We start from the raw sequence: 21079 nt of genomic DNA on the forward strand, positions 1-21079 counted from the left end.
TATAGTTTGGTCTTACAAGAATTAATCTTGTGCTTGCGTTCTCCCTTCTCTTTTTATCACCATGGGGTTTTTTTTTTTTGGAGGGCTGAGAGTGTATGACTTTCCCAAGGTCACTCAGTGGGGTTTCTTGGCTGAGTGGAGAAATTAAACCCTGGTTTTAGAGTCATAGTTCAACACCCAAACCATTGCACCCACACTGGCTCTCAAACTGTGATACAACCCCATATATCTAATGTTATCTAAGAGTAATGGAACAAAAAGATCTGTACTTTAAAAAGAAGTTCATATAAAATCACCTACCCAAACAACATTTGTATTGAAAATAGTTAAGAAGAGAATGACACGTATATATTTTTTAAAAAGGTATAGGAACCGCCAATGTAAAAGGAAAGCTGGAAAGAAAGTATCTGAATGAAAGCCAAGTACAAAGAGATTTCCTAATTTTTGTTCAGAAGAAGACAAGTACATTGGTACTTTCCTATGATGAATAGATGTTCCTTAAAATGTGCATGATTTTCAGTAAAACAGAGTTTCCTTTCCACATAGTTTTCTGTTTGCACAACTGGTTTGCTTGTTTTTTAGGGATGGACAATTATAATGATTGATTTTGCTGTTGTTGCTGTTTTCTTACTGACCTAAAGAACATGATATCCGGTGATGTAAGCAATGGGCAACTCCAGTAAAATTAATGGAATATAAATATTTCAGCATGGATTGAAGTGGGAATAACTTTCATTCTCTTGCATCTCTCCCTCTGACATGTTCCAGTGAATTTTGTTCTAGTGGTCTGGAACATCTGACCTGCATGTATTTGGCTATTTCACAAGAACACTTAAATAGGTTTTTAACCCTTTACCCAAATGTTGAATACAGGCACACTTCAGTAAACAAAGCCTCTGACAATAAATAAATACTCTTTTTCAAAGTCTTTTGAAGACTCCTGTTGTCCTTTTCCTCTTTCTGGGTGGACTTTTTTTTAGCAGGATTGGCAGAATGCTGGAGGAGGGCTGGAGATACAGACTTTCAGTGCTGGTTTGCAGCTGTATGTCTGCAGTAAACATTGCAATAAAGCTTGAGCTGTGAAGCCACGAGACCCTACTCTAACTGGCCCTACTATAGCTGCGTGTCCCTGCTTACATCAGGCAAGGTAAACAGCACCAGCTTCCAGAATCACTTACTGAGCATGCATAAATAGCAAAACAGATGTAAAAGGGGAAAGTAGACCCTACCAGTTACCCCTAGAACAATAAAAATACGTAAAGATCTGCAAGTTTGACCAATAAAATAGAAATTATATTAAAAAAAGGAGACTGGTGAAAGAAAAAAAAAATCACTCCTGAATATTTTTTGGAAGAAGCTTCCAAATGATCTCTATAAGGTTCAAAATGTTTTTATTTATGCAAAACTTACCAGACCAGATGGATTCATTTCACATACTGCATACTGTAGTTTTGAATTAAAGTTTGCTGAAAATAATGAAGCACCCTTCCTCTATCCCTGTTCTTGCTATGTAATTTCTGCCTCTGGTACATTAAAAGTAATGCCCAGGAACATATCTGCTTTGTTAACAGAGGTATACATGTATAAACCCCATACTGGATAGGAATGAATAAGGACTTTATCACACAAGGCAGTAAATCGTAACTGGAGCAGGATAATAGCATCTTTGGCTGGAGATTATCACATGACATTGGCTCTCTTTGTTGTTTTCCCAGTGGGAGACTGTTTGGAAAGCATTTCTTTTCTTTTCTTTTTTTTGAAAATTTTATTGAAATTTAAAACACAAACAGGACAGATAACATACACTTATTCCATTCCCATTCCTTGTCCTGCATCCTATCCTCCCCCCCTCCCTTTCTTCCCATATAAGTGGAACAATTAATGATCCTGTCCATCTGCTGTTGTGCTTCATTTTATGGTGTGATAGATCAGTTCTGCTTTAATGCCGATCTTGGGTGGTGGTGGTGGGGATCAGTGGACCTGCTATGGGTGCTCTGGTTGTGGCTTAGGTGCTCTCATGATAAGATGTGAAGGAGAGGGAATAGAAGCCAGAACCTTGCTCACTGTACACTTTTAGAAATAATGTTATTGTATTGGAAGAACAGCTCTCATGTGATAATGTCCTTAATTAACATTGCCTCTCCACATTTTATAGTGCATTAACAACATTAACAATTTATGTACTGAATCTACAAGACAATTTAGCATTTGTGTGTGTGTGTGTGTGTTTTTAAAACACACTCCTTTGACCCAATTATTCCCTATTTACTTTGTGGTAGTTGTTGCTTGATGCTGAGTCCACAAGCTTTCCTTCAAACCTACCCAGAGGATTTACATTTTCCAGTGTACAGAATGCAAGTGCAATAACAGTGACTATTTCCTTGTTATCTGCATATCTTGAGAAGTGTTGCCAGTTTTCATCTTGCTTTGGATGGCCAGCTAAAGTGAAGAGCAACTTGCAAAGGGCATCTCTAACCGCATCTCCCAATAACAGTGGTGTAAGCATTGGACTATGACTCTAGAGAGCAGGGTTCAAATCCCCACTTGGCCAAGGAAACCCACTGGGTGATGCTGGGCAAGTCACAATTTCTCAGCTTCAGAGGATGGTAATGGCATGATCCCTCTGAAGAAACTTGCCAAGAAAATCCTGTGATAGGTTCACCTTAGGGTTGCATAAATTGGAAACAACTTTAATGCACACAACAACAACAGGTAGGGCTGGAAAAGATTTCTTTCTAAATCCTAAAGGTCTGCTCTCAGCATTGTCATAAGTGCTCAATGATGCATTTCTAGTTCTGATTGCTTTCCCCAGGCAAAAGAGAAACCTGGTTAAAAAAAAAAGTTCCTCTGCCAATTAAAGCAATTGCCAGATACCATAGCTTGGGATTTCCCCAAAGTCCCTAATTTGTCTCAGAAGTTCTGATGCTCCCCTTATGTCTGCTGATGGTCAACTGATAAAAGAACATGAGTACTATGGAGCTCCTCTTTAAATAAAGAACATCAAATGAAGGGTGAGTAGGAAATATGCACTGTAGATATTCAACATCTGAACAAATTGCAGCAAACATAAATCAGGGAAGAATAAAAGCCTTGAGAGAGCCTAGGGTTCTAACTGCCAAAGTGAAACAAATTAATCTTAGCTTTTGGTGTATTCACAGTTGTCAGTACAATTTGTTAAGTTTAAAAATACACCAAAGTACTTGGTCCTGAAAGAACAAAATCTTGAAAATTAAATATATCTCTGCCACAAACTGTAAAACAGTGATACACATACAATAGAATGATTATTAGGACCTGTGAACTTATTGCACAAATGCATCCTATCACCCTCCAAACATTTCTGTATGGCTAACCTTAGTTGCTTGTACTTTTAGATGAACTTTTAAGACTATAAGGGTTGTTGTTGGAGTGCGGTGTGCATGTGTGTACATGTGTGAAACAAATCTACAGTTGTTATTAATCTTTTGTGGGATGACTGCCCAATTTTTATCAAAAGTGGTATGTTTGGGGCAAGGATCTTTCATTTTCCAATTCTGCAAACTGCAATAGTTCAGAAAAGATAAAATAAAATAAAAATAAATCTATAAAGTGTGAATATACTCATGTTTGGCTTAGTTATAGTGGCAATGTGGTTTTGTAAGCAATATGAAATAGGACAGGTCAGGATCTGAAGCATGTTTACTTAGACGTAAATCCAAGTAAATCTGCTTAGGACCAAGGTAATTTACAGTTTGATACTTGAGAGCCAATATGGTGTAGTGGTTTCAGTGCAGGATTAGGACTCTGAGAGACCAGGCTTTTACATTTCTGTTCAGCTGTGAAAACCCAAAGGGCAAGTCACACTCTCCCAGCCTAACAGGAAGGCAATAGCAAACCTCCTCTGAAAACCATATGATAGTGTCACCATATGTCAGAGTTGATTTGAGGCAGATAATAATAGCAACATTATATTTTGCAATGTGTTACAGATTGGAATGGTATTTAATCTGGCATATCACTTTGTTGTTGTTAACTGCACTTGAGCTGATCCTGATTCATGGTGACCCTATGGATAAGGCCTCTCCAAGACTCTCTGTCCTCTACTGGTTTGCTGATTCCAGCCCGTGATCTCTTTGATTGAGCCCATCCATCTGGCATGCAGTCTGTCTGCCTCTCTTTTTACTACCTTCTACCTGTCCTAGCATTATTGTCCTTTCCAACGAGTTGTGCCTTCTTATCACGTGGCCAATGTATGACAACCTCAGTTTCATCATCATGGCTGCCAGGGACAGTTCAGGCTTGATCTGTTCCAGGAACCATTTAGCAACAGCAATAGCAAGTACATTTCTATACTGCTTATCAATGAACTAGCACTCCCTAAGCAGTTTAAATGTGTAAGCCAATTACCCCAGTTCATTTATGGCTGTCCTTCCCATTCCTAGTCACCTTCCTATTTCTTGACTGCAGTCTCCATTCTGGTCAATATTTGATCCAAGTACAGGAAATCTTTGACTATTCTGATTTTCTCATTTTCTAGATTGAATTTATGTAGATCCCAACATATTTTTAAATTACAACCATATTTATTACCCTGCAAGCCTAGTGAAACCTTGTGGATGAAGCAAATGAACCCTGTCAGAGTGACAAATGGCTTTCAGGCATTTATGGGAATGTTGTCCTAATGAAATTTTAAGGTTTGTATTTTTTAACATATTCTGTTCTAACTCACAACTGCTTTAACTTTTTAAATGGTTTGTTTTTTTAATTTTATTTTTATACATTTTAATGTTGTATTGTTTTTAAATTTTATTGTTTTAAATCTGCTGTTCGCTGCTTTGAGTCCCTATATTGGGAGAATTGGGAGAAAGATGGGATATAAGAAAATATAACAACAACAACAACAACAACAATAAATCCCATTCTTAAACATCACTTGTTTTTGTTTTCCTTGGTAACAAGTAAATTTAGAAAAGATGGAATCTGAAGTCAGCAGTGCCAGCTGATCCCCATTGCAAGTTGTGCTTGGATTTCAATGTGAGATTGAGAAGATGGTGGGGAAGGTAGTGACGAAAATGACTATGGAGCTTTTGGGAATCTTTAGAGAGGTTTTTTAAAAATAAAAAAATAAAAAAAGGAAATTATTCAAACCATAGTGAGAAATTGTTCTAATCGTCATTTTAAAGCTCTGCATGGGCTGGTCGCTCCTTATTTATCTTTCTCCTCACCTTCGCAATCGTGCCCTCCGTTCTGGTAGTCAAGGTCTGCTGTCCCAGCCCAGGCTCTCCACTGCTCTGTCCCGGATTTGTCCCTTTTCACTTGCTGCCCCTCACTCCTGGAACCTCCTTCCCCCACAAGCAAGGGTCATCACTTCTTTAACCACTTGCAAAACTGAGTTGAAGACTATATTGTTCAGGAAGTGTTCCCAGGCATTGTGTGATTGTTATCTGACTGTTATTGGTATTTGCTTTGATATGGGTCATTCGATGTTTCTAATTTGTTACTTGCTTATTTTATCTAATGCCATTTTGTATAATTATCTATTGTGTTATATGTATTTTGTTATTATCTTGTAGAATGTATGCCATTAGCAGTTTTCATTGTTATCGATTTTTTAAATTGTATGTACAGCGCTGTGTAAATCTACAGCGCTATATAAATAAAGTTTAATAATAATAAATAATAATAATCATTTAATCTGTCTTTTAAAATATGTCCTAGCAGAATGTATGATTGCTACAAAGTTATTTGCAATATTTCCATTCTGAAAAAAAATACTTTGTGTCTACAGATCCATGCTACAATTATAGCTACAGGATGATTCTTTACCTCTTACTCCTTTAAACTGTGTTGTTTTTTATTTTAACTCCCTTCCAAACAAACAATGTCAAATCAATGAATAATGACTATCAAGTGAAGTACAGTACTGAAAAGTGGCAACACTAAACTGATAAAAGCTTTGTCTGTCACCTTCATATGTGAGAATGCTTTCACTCTTTGAAATTAATAGCTGTTTGTGGAAGAAAACTCTAGTTTTTAGAGAGAAACATCTTCCTTTAATAACACCTTTTAGCTAGTTCATATGGGACAGCTGAATATAAATCCAAAAGCTCCCAGTCTCAGACACCGTAATTCCTTCCCAGAGCTTGGAAAAGTTATTTTTGGACTACAGTACCCAGAATCTGCAAGTTAGCATGGCCAGTGGTTGGGGGCTGTAGTCCACCTAACATTTCCAAAGACTTTCTTTACAAGGAAGCTGATGGGTGAGCCAACTGGCAAGGAACAACAGCTGAACTTTAGTTCTGCAGAGACTGAGGAGACAATCTAGTCAGCACATGGCATTTGTCCAGAGTCTACTTGAGTAATTAACATAGTCTCCTGCACTCTTCCCAGATGTTTTGGGCCACAACTCCCCTGAGCTCCAGCCAGCATGGCCAAGATTCAAGGATAAAGGAAGTTCTAGTCAAAAACATATGGAAGGTCTGGGCTGGGAAAAGCTGCCCTAATGGAGCCCTAAGGATCTGGTTGCAGTTTTATCTTCTTGAACTCCAATTCTCCACACCTCTGCCTCTCTTAAACTGAAGGTACATTACAGCAGGAGTTGGCACTCATCATGTTGCCAGTCAAATTTACTTCTTCCATATGGCTGCATAGAGAATTTTCCACATGGAGAACCAACCCAGAGCCATTTGTATTTCGAATGAAAAAACCAAAAGAACAAAAATGAGTGAAAAAAGCACAAAGCTGACAGAGACTCAATGCCTGAACACTGATTTATATGTAGTATGCAGGTATCATGATAGTCAATAGGTATATATTGTCATTTGTTGCAATATAACAAAGAACAAAGGACATAAATGACGTGTCCTTAGAAGAGCTTGCTCCATGGCTATGATATTCCACACAAAATCTTCCAGTCTATGTGGCTATGCACAACAGCCAAGGCTTCCTATTCTCTTATCCCTGAAGGCTTAACAAAAACTTTCCTTAGTAACCAGAACTTTCTATGTGTCATCATAAAAAAAAGGGCCAAATCTGTTAAAAGCATTGCAATTCCTCAACAGTATTTCCAAACACAACAGTTTAAGCACAACAGACCATGGTACAATCCTAGGAAATTTGAATGAAGTATTCATTTGCCCAATTACATCTATCATCCCAGCCAGAGATGTTGAATCTTGAGTATATGTTGCTCCAGCCTGTTTGTGGGAAACATTTTTTTACCCCCAAATACCCCTGGGCTTTGGGGGCCAATTTTAACTCTGGGCCATGTTGGGTCTAGGGGAGACTTTATTCTACAGGAAATCAATTGCCAATAGGAGATCAATTTTTTTGAGGGCTCTTGAGCCTCACAAAAGCAGTTTTGTGAGTTACATGCAGCCTGTATGCTTCACTTTCTGCATCTTTTCTCTAGACCAGTGCTACTCAAAATAGTGATCTGTGGACTGGGACCAGTGTACAGGCTATCCTCAGAATATTTCCATGCAATAAAGAAACAAGCTACAGGTTGTACGTGGCCCAAAGAACTGCTTTTGCGGAGATCCAGGGCCCTGAAAAGAAACAGTCAAGGGGCACAAATAAATGTGCATGTTCCTAGCACATTTTGGAAAAAAATCTTTCCCACCTCTCTTGTCACATCATTTTAAGCACTGCACTAGATCATGTAGTTTTAAACTCTAAGCAAGATTAGGCAACCTGCTGCAGTCCAAGTGTCTTAAATTATAATTCCTATAACTCCCACCCCATTGGCTATGCTAGTACAGTCTTATGGGAACTGTAGTCCAAACCATCTGAAAGACACCAAGTTGTCTATTCGGCTCTTAAACTTAGCAAACTTATATCTTTGGCTCCCTTGCTTTGCCTGCTTCCTTTTTTCCTTGCAACAGTAAACAGCCTTTCTCATCTGTAGACCATCTGTGCAGTTTTGTCCTAGATCTATTTTCTCCTTGGCTTATTTTTTGTTCCATTGTTTTTATAGGCGCATACTTTTCAGGACACTGCCTACTTTCTCTCATCTTCCGTTAGCCACTGTGACTCTTGATTGCAGCACTCATTACTCCCACTCTCCTTCATCTTAAGCATTATGGAGCAGTTTCAGAGTCTGTTTTCTTTTTAGATTTAAAAAAAAAAAAACACCTTCTGTTTCTCATATTCCCTGCTGCTTCCCTCAACCTTAGCGGCTTCTTCATTCTCTTCTATTAATCAGTTCTGCATATTGCACCCTCCCTTTAGCCTCATTGCTTTCCAACTCCTAATGCTTTAGCTTTTCTAAATCCCTGGGACTGCTTTCCAGTCATTCCCAGGGAGAGGCTTTAATTCATCCAAACTGATAACATAAAAGTGGCCAATTGAATAAAAAAGAAAAAGAAAAAGGTTTTTACTCTGTTTTTAAAGTGAGTGCATTTGTATGTTTCTCCTTGTGGCAGAGTAATTGTTAATACATATTATACATAAATAAATAAAGTTATCTTCTCTTACAGAAACAGGATGACAAAACATGCAGCTCTTTGAGCAACTGAACATTTATACAAACATACAGTATCAGTTTAAGCCATAGGTGCATTAGCTACCGAGAAGATCTTGGAGGGCTGCACTCCCTCCAAAAATACATATTTTTTTTTTGCCCTGTAATTTTCCCATATGCCTTCTGGGGGCATGCAGGTATTTTTGCTATTTTTTGCCACCTCTAGCCATTTTAAGCCAAGGAGAAACCTTTGTTCACTTCCTGTTTTAGAACAAGCTGTCTCCCAGGCTTACAATGGCAGGAGGTGGGGAGGCAAAAACATGATGAAAATGTCCCCATGCCTCCTAGAGGGCACAGGGGGGCATTTGGGGCATATCCCCCATTTTTTAAAAAAAAAAAATCATTTTTTTTTAACCCTGGTTAAAGAGGGTCACAAACAATATTGAAAAGTCTCATGTGACCCATGGGCTGCATTTTATCCACCCCAGAGGAGTCATGACTAGTAGTAGACTATCTATTTGTGTCTTGGAACTAACCGTAGCTTGCTAATTAAGTGGTATGTGTTCAAACCACCATCAGAAACCCAGTTGAAACTTTAGGTTTTTCAGTCTGTTTGGTTGAGAAGATTTGCATCATTGTGTTGAAAAAAGTTAAACATAGATGAGCCATATGAATGGGGAAGGTGGGGCTCCAAGTCAAGAGTCAAAGCAGGCTCTTCCCAGTTTGGAAGCTTTATTTTGCTTTTAACATCCCAGTTTTAGGTTTCTTTTTGCCTTTAGTGGATGTCAGTGCTGTCTGTATATGGGATTTTTTTTTAAGCTGGTTAGCTGCTTGGCCTCCTATGGAACAGGACGCTGCACTATGGTTCCTCCCTGTTGCTCCCACATCTCAATATTTATCGTCTAGCTTGTTCTGCATTTGAGTAGGGTAACGTTCACTGATATCTAGCAACCTGGTTTTGACCTATGAATTTTGTATGAGTCTGCTATTCCCCTAATTCAGTCAGTAAAGATAAATTTAAGGGACTTTTGTGGCTGCTGGGAGAAAACTGTCCAAGTATTTTAATTGCTTTAAAACTCTAGTGAGCCAAAAAGAGTGATTAATCTTAAAGGGAGTGAGAATGATAAAATTTTGTGGGTGGAAAGTGCTGTGAACAACTAAGAACTAATACTTGATTTGTTCCAAATATCTTGGGATGTAAATGAAAGAAAAGAATTAGGTTAGGAATAATTTAGCATGCTGTCTTACAGTCAAAGTTGGATAATGTCTTGCTGCAGAAACAAGATTAGGATCATGAGAATGATGCAGCAGAATTTTGCAAATCTGTTGTAACTTTACAACTCAATAAGGAAGATGTTTTAAACCAGTTTGATGATACTAATAATAGTATTAGATGAAGGTAGCAAGGAGGATTCTTGTTGAAACCTCCCTTCCTAATTCATCTTGATTCTATAATGGGAAAGATGCATGCAATGTTTCTTAATTAGTAAAATGGCCACAAAATTATTCCAGAGTGAATCAGAAATTAATGTTACTATTGGTGAAATAATAACAAATGAAATATCATCTCAAAAGCTGCAAGATAAATCTAGCTTTGTGGAGAGGAATTATTATGACCCCACAGTGCTGAACATTGTGTTGGAAACAAACAAACAGGTGCAGAGTACAACTGGGAAGTTGCTTCTAACTGTTATTTCAGAGATTCAGTGATGTTAGAAGAGGTATGATCCTTCTCAGAAATTTCCTTGCATTTTCAGTATTTCCTCTACACAATGGCTACAGTTCTCACTGGAACTTTAAATCCCAAATCAGAGCAATGGAATGGTTGATTGGCCAGCCTAAAGATATTGGAGATTACTACTAGTGAGAGAAGTGAAGTGGAATTACATCCTATGATTCCTTTCTTTTCCACACAATGTCATCCATTGCTGATTTGTCATTTTATAGTTGTTACAACATAATTTCACATTAATAAGAGATACCCATCAACTGCCGTCAATATCACTACATTCATGTAATTATGCAGGTGTAGACTGTTCTAGCTCTATCAAGGTATATCATTCTGAGTTTCTTTTCCTTAGATATGCACTTAATTATATATATATATATATATATATATATATATATATATATATATATATATATATATATAGTTGCTTTTTCACTTCTTTAAGGAGACTGTTCTAATATAAACTATTTTTATGATATATTTTAGCTAACTATAGAAAATGTATTATGCTTTATTGTACACTGGTACCCCGGGATACGAATGCGCCGCGTTACGAAATTTCCGGGTTACGAAAAAAATCCATTAAAAATAATTGTTCCGGGTTACGAAGGTTATTTCGGGTTACGAAAAATTTTTTGGTGCTTTTCGGCGCTTTTTCGCACCAAATCGCGGCTTTTGCTATTAGCGCCTATGGGGCTTCGGCTTGCGAATGCTTTTCGGGTTACGAATGGCGCCGCGGAACGAATTAAATTCGTAACCCGGGGGAGCCCTTTGATGTTTGCTATGGCTTTGTGCCAGAGGAACAGAAAAGTTGCTGCTGCTGTTGCTTTAATATATTGTATATGGATGTAATGTACTTTAACTTTTTATGGAAACTTTATTGTGTTTCATTGTACTATATTTATAAGATAATTGTTTGCTATGACTCTGTAGTGATGTAATACAACTGAATTTAATTGTGGAATGGAAGGCATATTTCATGGGTAGTAGCTAAGCAAAAATAGACACATAAATAACAATTAAAAAGATGCTACATATAAACAGGGTGAAAAGCTCAATGTGTGACTTATTCTTAACAACCTCCAGTCCGAATGACAGTTTGGATGATTATTTGGATGGTTGTCTGAGCTGAATCACTCATTCCTCGGTATCCATGGACTTGCCATTCATGGTTTTGATCATTCGTGGATGGCAAGTTCCACCTTCATCCCTCCCTGAGGGAGGGAGGAGTCCCATTGGGGACAACGGGACTTGAATATTTATGAAATTTCGGATTCATGGGGGGGCAGGAACGTATCCCCCTGAATCTAGAGGGACCACTGTACATATGCTTCAGCTCTTGCAGGCAATCAAAATATTCCACAGAAAGAAGCACATTTTTAGGTCAGCTTCAAAACCAGGGCATGAAATATATAACTACTTTTTGAAAGAGATACAGTAGGTGCCTTGTTCTTTTATTTTTCACTTAAGTGACATAAGGAGTATAATGAAATTCTGATTTAAAAACCAACTGTATAATTCTGAATCAAAACAGCATGTTCTTTTGTAAAAATTGAAATGTGTTGCTAAAAGCACAATATCACTATCTAAATATTCTACTATCTCTACTTCCAAAAACCATATCTTTCAAATACTCATGGAAATATACATGACATTCTAGAAGTAAATCAGACCCCTACACACACACACACACACACACACACACACACACACACTTACTTCAAATACGGAGTAACTCCAGTTTCCCCGGACAGGACCTGAACCTATGACCTTCTAGCTGAGAAGTGTGAAAGTTCCCTCTTGAGCCAACAACATCACTTTAAACACTAATCCTTGAAGACAGGCAACTGACTGTTTCATACACAATTTGACTTTGTTTTTCTTAGGAAAAATTCTTTGAAATGGTAAATGGTTTTGAGCTGTAGATACTGGAATACAAAATAAGGGCCGAAAGAGGTGGCCATGCCCCTAAGTTATCCAGAAGCTGTGCCAGCGATTACATGCCGGCTGGTTTCTGGGCGACTTGGGGGCGTGGTGTTCAGATGCCACTTGCCCCAGAGCCAGCGAAAAGCAGGCTTTAGAGGTGAAGGGGTGCCTTTTTTCCACCCCAAATAGGACAGGACTAGGGCCGTGGTGTCCAGTTACCACAGCCCCAATCCGGCATTCTCAGGGGCAGTGTCACGCCACCCCTTTGGGGCCACCTGTTTCACCCCTAAGTACCAACTGGGACTTACTGTATTCTGGATTACATAATGAAAACAACATCAAAGATACAACTTGCTTCAGATCAAAATGTGATTCATGATCTGATAGCAGAAGAATTTTTTTTACACTAAAATACAGACTGTGCTTATTCTTTATAGAAAATTTTAAGGGGCAATGTATAAACCCAATGATGGATAGAATGGTGTAGTTCCATTAACAAAACTGGGAGGAAACCCTTGAATGTGTCTTCAAAATCTACTTTGTAAAACTCTCTCCTAAAACTTTAATTTAATTTAAATCATAAGAATTCAAAGGAAAGATAAGTCATAGGGAAGGTAAATCATGAATAACTTTGAGGAAAAAAAACAGAAACCATTCAGAGTAGATTTTGGGGCTGGGAAACACTGAGAAGCAGGATTTTTGGATGGTGTAGAGGGCTGTGGAAGAGAGGAGAGAAAAGGAAAGACCTACCATATTAGCAGATGTATAAGAGTACAATTCTGAATTTAACCTTATATCTGAATGTCCATCTCTTATATTTCAGTGAAACTGAATGCTGCTCTTAATGCACAGAGACTAACTATTAAAAAAAAAACTCCCACAAAAACAACCAACCCCACAACCTAGCATAGTTTGAGATAGTTTGACTAGAGTACAACGTGGCCCTCTCACAGATACTAGAATTTATCCAAACAGTTGCAAATGAGTTCATCCTAGGATCTGTAAGATTGTGGGTGGTTACTTCTACCATAAGGAATGAGCCATAAGCCCTCTCTGCAGGTGGGTCAGGGTTTAGGGCCCCAACATCCAGGTGGAAAACCATCTTCCAGGCATGTGGCACTGGGGGCTCATGAATGAGTGCAAAGGAGTAGTCAAGCACACAAACTGTATAAAAGGTCTTTATGATCTTTACTTCACAGAACTCCCATTAGCTCAGCAAGAAAAGCTGTTAAAGTCCACTGTCATAAAGACTGGGCTACGAGTGATACAGACATGCAAATTTGATGAGAGAGAGAGAGAGAGACTTGATAATTAATTTGTTTTGAAGGAATTTTTTTTTTTTACTTTTTGCAACTGACTTGATTTTTTACCCCCAAAAGTTACAAATGCTTTTGCCTGAAGTGAAACAGAGAAAAGAATGTCTTCATAGTTCTGAATTAAGATAATCTGATACGCACTGAATACTTTATCTCAGGCAATTGTGACCTGTGGTTAAAAAAAAAAATCCTTGCTTGATTTTAAACAATCTGATGTGGTTGTTGGCAAATGTCTGAAGCTAAATTTTGACAATAGGATCTAAACGATCAGTCAAAAAAGTGAAACTTATAAAAGGCCATGAAAGAATTATTTCCAACAGAAAATGCTCTGTTCTACGAAACAGAGTATTTTTTATTAGGAAAATGTGTTCCTGGCAATTGTCTAGCCAGTCCCAGTATTAAATGCAGAAGCCATGCACACACCATGTTTTTGCAGTAATTTTCTCTCGATAGAACCCCATTTCTCCCTCCCTCTTGGGACACACTGGCAAAAAACAGTGGAATTTAAAAGAAGGTTTGCTGAACTGGGTGGAGGAAAGCTGCTAGAGCGAAAATATTTTTTAAAAAAGCCAAAATCAACTTGGATTCATGAGAGACAGCAAAAGAATGGGAAGAGTGTGTGAGAGAGTGAATGAATTAGGAGGAAAATGAATGAACAAATAAACAAACAGAGCACTGTTGGTCACAGCAGATATTCATCAGCTCTCAAATGGAGAAAATCAGGAACTGTCCACATTACAACTCCAAAGTATTAATCTTCCCCACTGCCACACACACATTCCTAAACTCCTGTATCAACATCACCATACTGCATTTCTCCCCAATTTGGGAAGCAAGGTGGATTAAGGAGCTGGAAAACTTACTTTCCAAGGAAAGAAACTGGCCAACTAAATCAGCACACATTTGTTACATAGGCAGGAAACAGGTTGAGAATTATACACTCCATGCAGATGAACTGGCACAAATGTTCTAAATCAATATATATTTCAGGGTTCAAAGATACTGGAAATGTTATCAAGAAGCATAGATTCTTCCAAATATGTAGCCTGTAATTTCAGTAAAGTAACACTGCATTCATATGCAGTAATATTGCTTGCCCCCAGTGTCACCCAATATGTTGTGTGTGTGGGCTACTGGGGGCATGGCCAAAGGGGCCCACTAACCCCCTCTCCTTTCCCACAGTGAAGGGGGGCAGTGTTGGCAGTCTACTCATGAGTAGAGTAGCCCTTGTGGTCTATGTGTGAGTAGGAGCAGTGACAGCCCACTACTAAGCGAGTACACCAAGGAGGCAGCTCCCTATTCTTGAGTAGACCGTTGCAGCGAATCCCTACTCATGGGTAGATTGCCAGCACACCCCCCCTCCTGAAGTGGCCATGGTCTCAGGGGCAAAAATGGGAGAGGGCACTCACCTCTTCCCCCTCTGAAGGAGGAGGGCTGGACCAGACGTTACTTCTCTTCTGGGGTGTCCCCTGGTGCACTCCCCCAGAGATGCCACTGACCCTATGCACATTTACTTAGAAGAAAATTCCGTTTGATTGTGTTTACTCATCACTAGCAGTAGTTTGAATCCAGATGAGTCACAACTTAGTCTTAATGTAATCAAGTGGGCAAACCATTACAATTAATTAATCATAGTCATTATGATTAATGGAGCGAAAACATCACTTATGCAGAACTAACCCAGCATTTAAGACTTTGGTTTAAATAATCCTTCTACATTATCACTACATTAACTCACATTAATTATAAGGCAGAAATCAATAACTATAAAATGGGTAGGGAACCTCCAATCTTCCAAATTTTGTTGGATTCACAATCCTGGTCTGTTCTAGTTAGTATGCCCAAATATCAGGGACAATTAATTTGTAATCCAACAGAGTCAAAGACCTGAAGCAATTCATTATGTAGACCTGATGCCATAAGATTTAGATTTTCATATCATAAGGTAATAAGAATTAAAATAATGTGAGATTTCATCTTATACCAATATGAGTTTAACCTATATAAAATAAAATTCAAAATTTCTTCTGATGTGAACTATGGTGGGGGGAAAATTGCATCTCTTTTGTGTAAATGGAAGTTCCCCAAATTAAAGTGCAAAAGACTTATTGTGCAATACTTCTCAGCTCACTAGCAAGATACCTTACCTGAATTCTTCATGGGACAGAGTGCACATTGCATACCCCATGCTTCACCATATAAACAACAGCACTCAGTGTAAGTTGTTTGTTTTCCAACAAGAGGACGGCTGCAAACAAAATCATCACTCAGATGTTGCCAGCAAAGGTCCTGGTAGACATCTGTTTCTTCAGTTTGTTCTGAAACAGAAGGCAGAGACATGTAGTCACTCATAACAGTCTCATTGCGTCAGTAATCCAAACGCGATGTAACTAAAGCATGTATCATTGTGGCCAGATCTGACTTCTCCAGGAAGGGGCACAGTTGGCGCACAAGTTTTAGCGGTGCAAAAGCACTCCTGGTCACTGCTCATACCTGGGCTTCCAGCCTCAGTGCTGAATTCAGAAGTACTGCAAAGTATGAACCTGAGTCAAATGAAATTAGTTGGTGTCTCTTTGAGCCCCACTACCTCCACAGCCCTGGAAAAGTGTACAAATCAAGTGTCTCTTTACTCTGCTGCAGGCATAGAAATCAAGAAGGCTGGATTAAGCGTCAATTTGTTTGCCCATATCCAGTCCATTACAGTGGCCAGACACCGGTTTAGGACAGGAACAGCTTCCTTGGAATTAGGTGGAAAAGAGTGATAGAGCTGGGTATCATCAGCGTATAGGTGACATCATACTCCAAAACTCCTAACAACCTATCCCAGTGGTTATGTAGATGTTAAAAAGCATAGGGGACAGGATTGAGCCCTGAGTGACCCTACAGGCCAATTGCCAAGGAGTTGAACAGGAATCATTCAGCTCCACCTTCTGAGAAGGCCCCTCCAAGAAAGAACAGAGCCACTGTAAAATAGTACCTCCAAACCCCATCCCAAAGGTCACTCAGAAGGATACCATAGTCAAAGGTATCAAAAGCCGCTGAGAGGTCCAGTAGAACCAACAGGAACACATTCCCCCTTTCTAGTTCTCTGCATTGGTCATCCACCAAGGTGACCAAAGCTGTTTCTGTCCCATAACCAGGCCTGAAACCAGAATGACATGGATTTAGATAATCCGTCTCATCCAGGAATCCCTGGAGTTGAGAGGCCAGCACATGTTCCAGCACCTTGCCCAAAAATGGAAGGTTGTAAACTGGCCTGTGATTATTTAGTACATGAAAGTACAGGAAAGGTTTTTTCAAAAGAGGTCTTACCACAGCCTCTTTTAGGCATGTTGTGACCTTGCCTTGCTGTAAAGATACATTAATCACTTCCCTTACCCACTCCACCAGTGCTCCTCTGGCCTGTTTAATAAGCCAGGAAGGGCAAGGGTATAGTATACATATGGTGGCACTCATATCTCTAAGGATCCTGTCCACATCATCAGGCTGCACTAATTGAAAAGTATCCATCAAAACTGGACAAATCAGAGCAAATCTGAGAGATTTTATCAGCAAAATGGTGGGCAAATTCTTCACAACTAGCTGTTGAGTGCCTTAAATTTTCCTCAGACCAGATTGTAAAAGATCCCTGGTCACCTGAAATAGCTCAGCTGAGCGGTTCTGTGCAACTCCAATAGTTTTAGCCAAAAAGAGCCTTTTTTGCTGGTTCTATTGCATCTTCAGGGAGATGTCTTCAGGTAGATTTTTGCCTGTTTTTGGTCAGATTCACTCTTTTCAGTTTTCCACCACTGTCATTCTAGTCTCTATCTTGTTTGCTTCACTGCTGCCACCAATGCCCACATCATGGAAGATGAACCTACACTACAGGTCCCCCTACCACAGGGTTAACTTATTTTAAAACTGATGCTACTGTGAAAAGGAAGCACCTCTTGGGATTCTTTCTGTGAAATCTGGACTCAATTGCAATGACATAGGAAGAAGGGTTTAGGGATCAGTGGTATCACTAGCGTTTGCGTCATGATCCTACCCCCAATTGATGTCCCCTACCACACTAAACACAATCCTTAGTAAGGTTTTTTGTATTAATGTTACTCATGAATTGCAATTCCCATATATCACTGAACGTAATGGTAATAATTGTGACATAAACAACTAGCAAAATTAAAATTATACCTATAAATTAAAATATTATATGCACAGCCGTGTGTGTGTGTGTGTGTGTGTGTGTGTGTGTATGGTTTCATGTGGTTAAAGTGAAAAGTTGGTAAAATGTGATGTTTGTATTTTGTGCAATGTTTTCTGTTCAAAAATCAGCAGACAACGAAAAATGAAAATGCTGGGTTTTCAACACTGACAAATCTGTGGAATGTGCACTATTTATTTGCTCATTCTTCTTGGGAATGACTGCACACCAGCATTAATAACAGCCATACACAGAAGATGGATGATGGGACATGTTCATCAAATTGCTTGCTGCATGACAGGTTACAATGGCATCCCGAGGTCAAATATGGGGGGAGGGGGAAGTCACATCCTCCCAGTGTGAAAAAACTGTGCCAGGGCCTCTCATGCTGTCTCATCCTCTAGCTTTTTTCGATCTTCATTGACCTCAATGCGTGCCCCCAAAGTGGGCAGCATGAACTGGCGCTTGCGGTGTTGGCCCTTGTCTAACACCCTGCCCCATCGCTATTCAGGTGATTGTTGAACAGTCTCTCCTTGGCATTGGTGGTCCCCGGTATGGCTTCATGAGCCACTTCCGTATCAGACAAGTACTGGTGGACAGCAGAAGCAGGCTGATCTGCTGGTCCCTCAGGGTGATGGTTGGGTTCTCTGGCATGAAGATGCCAGCCTCCATGGTTTTGAAGATGGCAGAGTTGCAGATGATATGTGCATTGTGTCTCTTCCCACTCCAACCAAATTCCACATCCATGAAGTTCCCCATGTGATTGTAGGTCCTCTGGAGTAGGATGGAGTTGCTGTTCTTGCAGCTGACAAACTGTTCTCTCTGTCCCAGTGGTGGCACATTCAGACAGTGGCACCCATCCACAGTGTCCACTACTTGTGGGAAGCCCAGCTTCTCGGATAAATCCACCAGCGGCGTGGGCATCTAGCCAGTGTCATCATGATGGCAGCTATGGCACTGTTATGCAGAATGGCTGCGGAGGATGCTGTGATGGTTGTCTTGATCTGCTGAGTGAGATCACTTATCTCTGTGTCTGCAGGTGTTGTCTTGTTGGTGGGAGCTGCAATCTGCTGGCCGCTGCACTTGCAGATTGCAGATAAGTGCCAATGCAGCGACATGATCTCGCTAGGTGGCGCTGTCCTACTGATGTGTATGGCATCAGTGCAATGGTGCGAAGGGTCACAAGGATGTGTTTATGAGGTGGGTGGTGCTGCATCTGGATATGTGTGTGTGTGTGATCCTTTGTCCCTGCAACCGTGCAGTTATGGGAGAATCAGCAAAAAAAATATTAATGGAGCACCACAGCTCTAAGCCACATTCGCTCTGGTGTGGTTATGTGCCGTGCACATTCAGACTACCTTGGTAGCAGCTGATGTGGTCAGTGGAGTTTTTGAGCTGCTTTTTCTGGCCTGTCTGCTTCACCCCTTACTGATTATGACCCAAAATTAGTTTTAAAAAAGTGGAAACAAAATTAAACTAAGTCCAGCACATCCTTTCTACAATGGTTAGCTGACCATGTCTTCACTTTTCCTTGAATCTCATCATGCATGTAAATAAGTCATACCACTAGATTCTGCTGGCCTGATGCATCGCTTTTCTGTAGAATCCAGAACCATTGGGTGTGTACAGAAACAACTGTAAGATCCTTCAGTGTTGATGCACTGCCCATCAATACAACTATTGGGATCTTGGCATTCATCTGTATCTGTTCAAATACAAATAAAAAGTATAAAGGACATCAGTTATTACAAGACAGTTTAGAGAAATAACGTTAACTGATGAAAAAAGGAATAGTGGGTCTTATTTTTATTTAGTTCATATTTAAATCAGACATACTTCCATATACAGTGGGACCTTGAACCTGCCAGCCACAGATTTCAACATCCATGGATGCAAGCCCTTGTTGTCCCTAACAGTGCCGTGTGCGTATGGCTGCACCACCATTAGGGACAGCCCCCCATTGTCCCCAGTGGTAGTGTGTGCACACAGCCACGCTGCCATTAAGGATAATGGGACAACAAGACTTGAGCATCCATGGATTTTGGTATTCATGGGGGGGGTGAGGAGGTCTATGGATATCGAGGTCCCACTGTATGTTCAAGCTAATATTTCCCCCCTCCTCAAGCATCAACAAAAAATGAAAATATGTGTGTTTATTTATTGGATTTATTTTCTCCTTTCTCCCAAAATGTAATTCAGAGTGACTTTCAATTCAATGTTTAATTAATTGTTCTCATGAACACAAGAGTAAGTAACTGAATGCCTTGAATCAGGGATAGGTAATGTGTTGACCTTCAAATGTTTGTTTGTTTGTTTATGGTATTTATACATTGCCCTTCAACCCTAAATGTTGCTGGACTGCAACTCCTATGAGCCTTAGCCAGCAGAACCAATGGTGAGGAACGATAGGAGGTGCAGTTTAACAATATCCAAAGGAACAGAGGTTGCCCACACCTGAGTTAGATGATGATGTATGGATTTATCTCCTATGTATTCCTGATTTGTTGTCAAAGAGCAAGAATAAAAAGGTGGTCAATACACAGAAGCAAGGCCCGGTTTAGATTAGTTGGAACCTTTAGTTTAAAAAAACAGAGCCCTCTTTGTGTACATGTGTGAGCTATTCTGGGACTGGTGCCATAGAAATCAAACAAATAAATGAATAAACATCAAACAAAATGTAAAGTATGATGGCCGGCATAAGTCTCCTATATTAACAGATTTTCAGCCCTGCAAATTCAATGCATTTTTACACAATTACTCAAGTAACACACAAAATGTTGACAATAACAGAAAGGTCCAGAGATTCAGGAAGAGACGGGAAAAATATAAAGGAAATTATACCTTTTTATTTATCCTTAGACCCTTTGTCAGTGAGGAGTCTAGGGCAACTGCATCGATTGAACCACTGAAAATCAAGTCCTGACTAAACCATGCCCAATTTTTACAAACATACAGAAATGGATTTAGCATTTTCCAGCTCTATCCCAGCATAGCTCACTTCACAAAGAAGAAGCAAAATGCAAGGAATGGCTTTACATCAGGAAAATAAAAGCTTTTTGGACCCAAAATGATAAAATTTGTGCTGTGGTTTTCTTTCATTATGTTATTCCACACAGAATGTTTTTCTGTTTAAACTGCAGAAGTCAAGGTTGTGACTAGGAATAATTTTCAGTCAAATGGGAAAAAATGAACGAGTAGGCAGTTCAGTAGACTTACGGGAGCACAATCATAATCATCCAAAGTGTGAATTGCTATTCCATATTGCATATCAGCCCTTCTTCTGAGGGGGAAAATTACACTCAAAATATCAATTTCCTCAAACAGACTTTTTTTTAACAAGTAGAAAACTACACTCAACAAGATGATATCAATGCTGTACGCATGTAAAAGGAACAGAGGATTAGATTGTGCAGAGCTCAGTTGACATCTACATAAAACCTGTAGAAACTAGAAGTAAACTGAGCTCGCAGAGGATTAGCAATTCT

At 39.5% G+C, this 21079-nt stretch overlaps 1 protein-coding gene across 1 annotated transcript in view; it reads right to left on the reverse strand.

Moving 5' to 3' along the window:
* The window catches only part of LTBP1 (latent transforming growth factor beta binding protein 1), a 198152-nt gene that overhangs the window by 11068 nt on the left and 166005 nt on the right, over nucleotides 1–21079 (reverse strand). Inside the window, 2 exon segments of the mRNA XM_042461184.1 lie at nucleotides 15559–15729; nucleotides 19159–19299. Coding sequence (XP_042317118.1) covers nucleotides 15559–15729; nucleotides 19159–19299 — 312 coding nt within the window.

The sequence above is a fragment of the Sceloporus undulatus genome, chromosome 1, assembly GCF_019175285.1.
Source record: "Sceloporus undulatus isolate JIND9_A2432 ecotype Alabama chromosome 1, SceUnd_v1.1, whole genome shotgun sequence".
In the NCBI taxonomy this organism is placed as follows: domain Eukaryota; kingdom Metazoa; phylum Chordata; class Lepidosauria; order Squamata; family Phrynosomatidae; genus Sceloporus; species Sceloporus undulatus.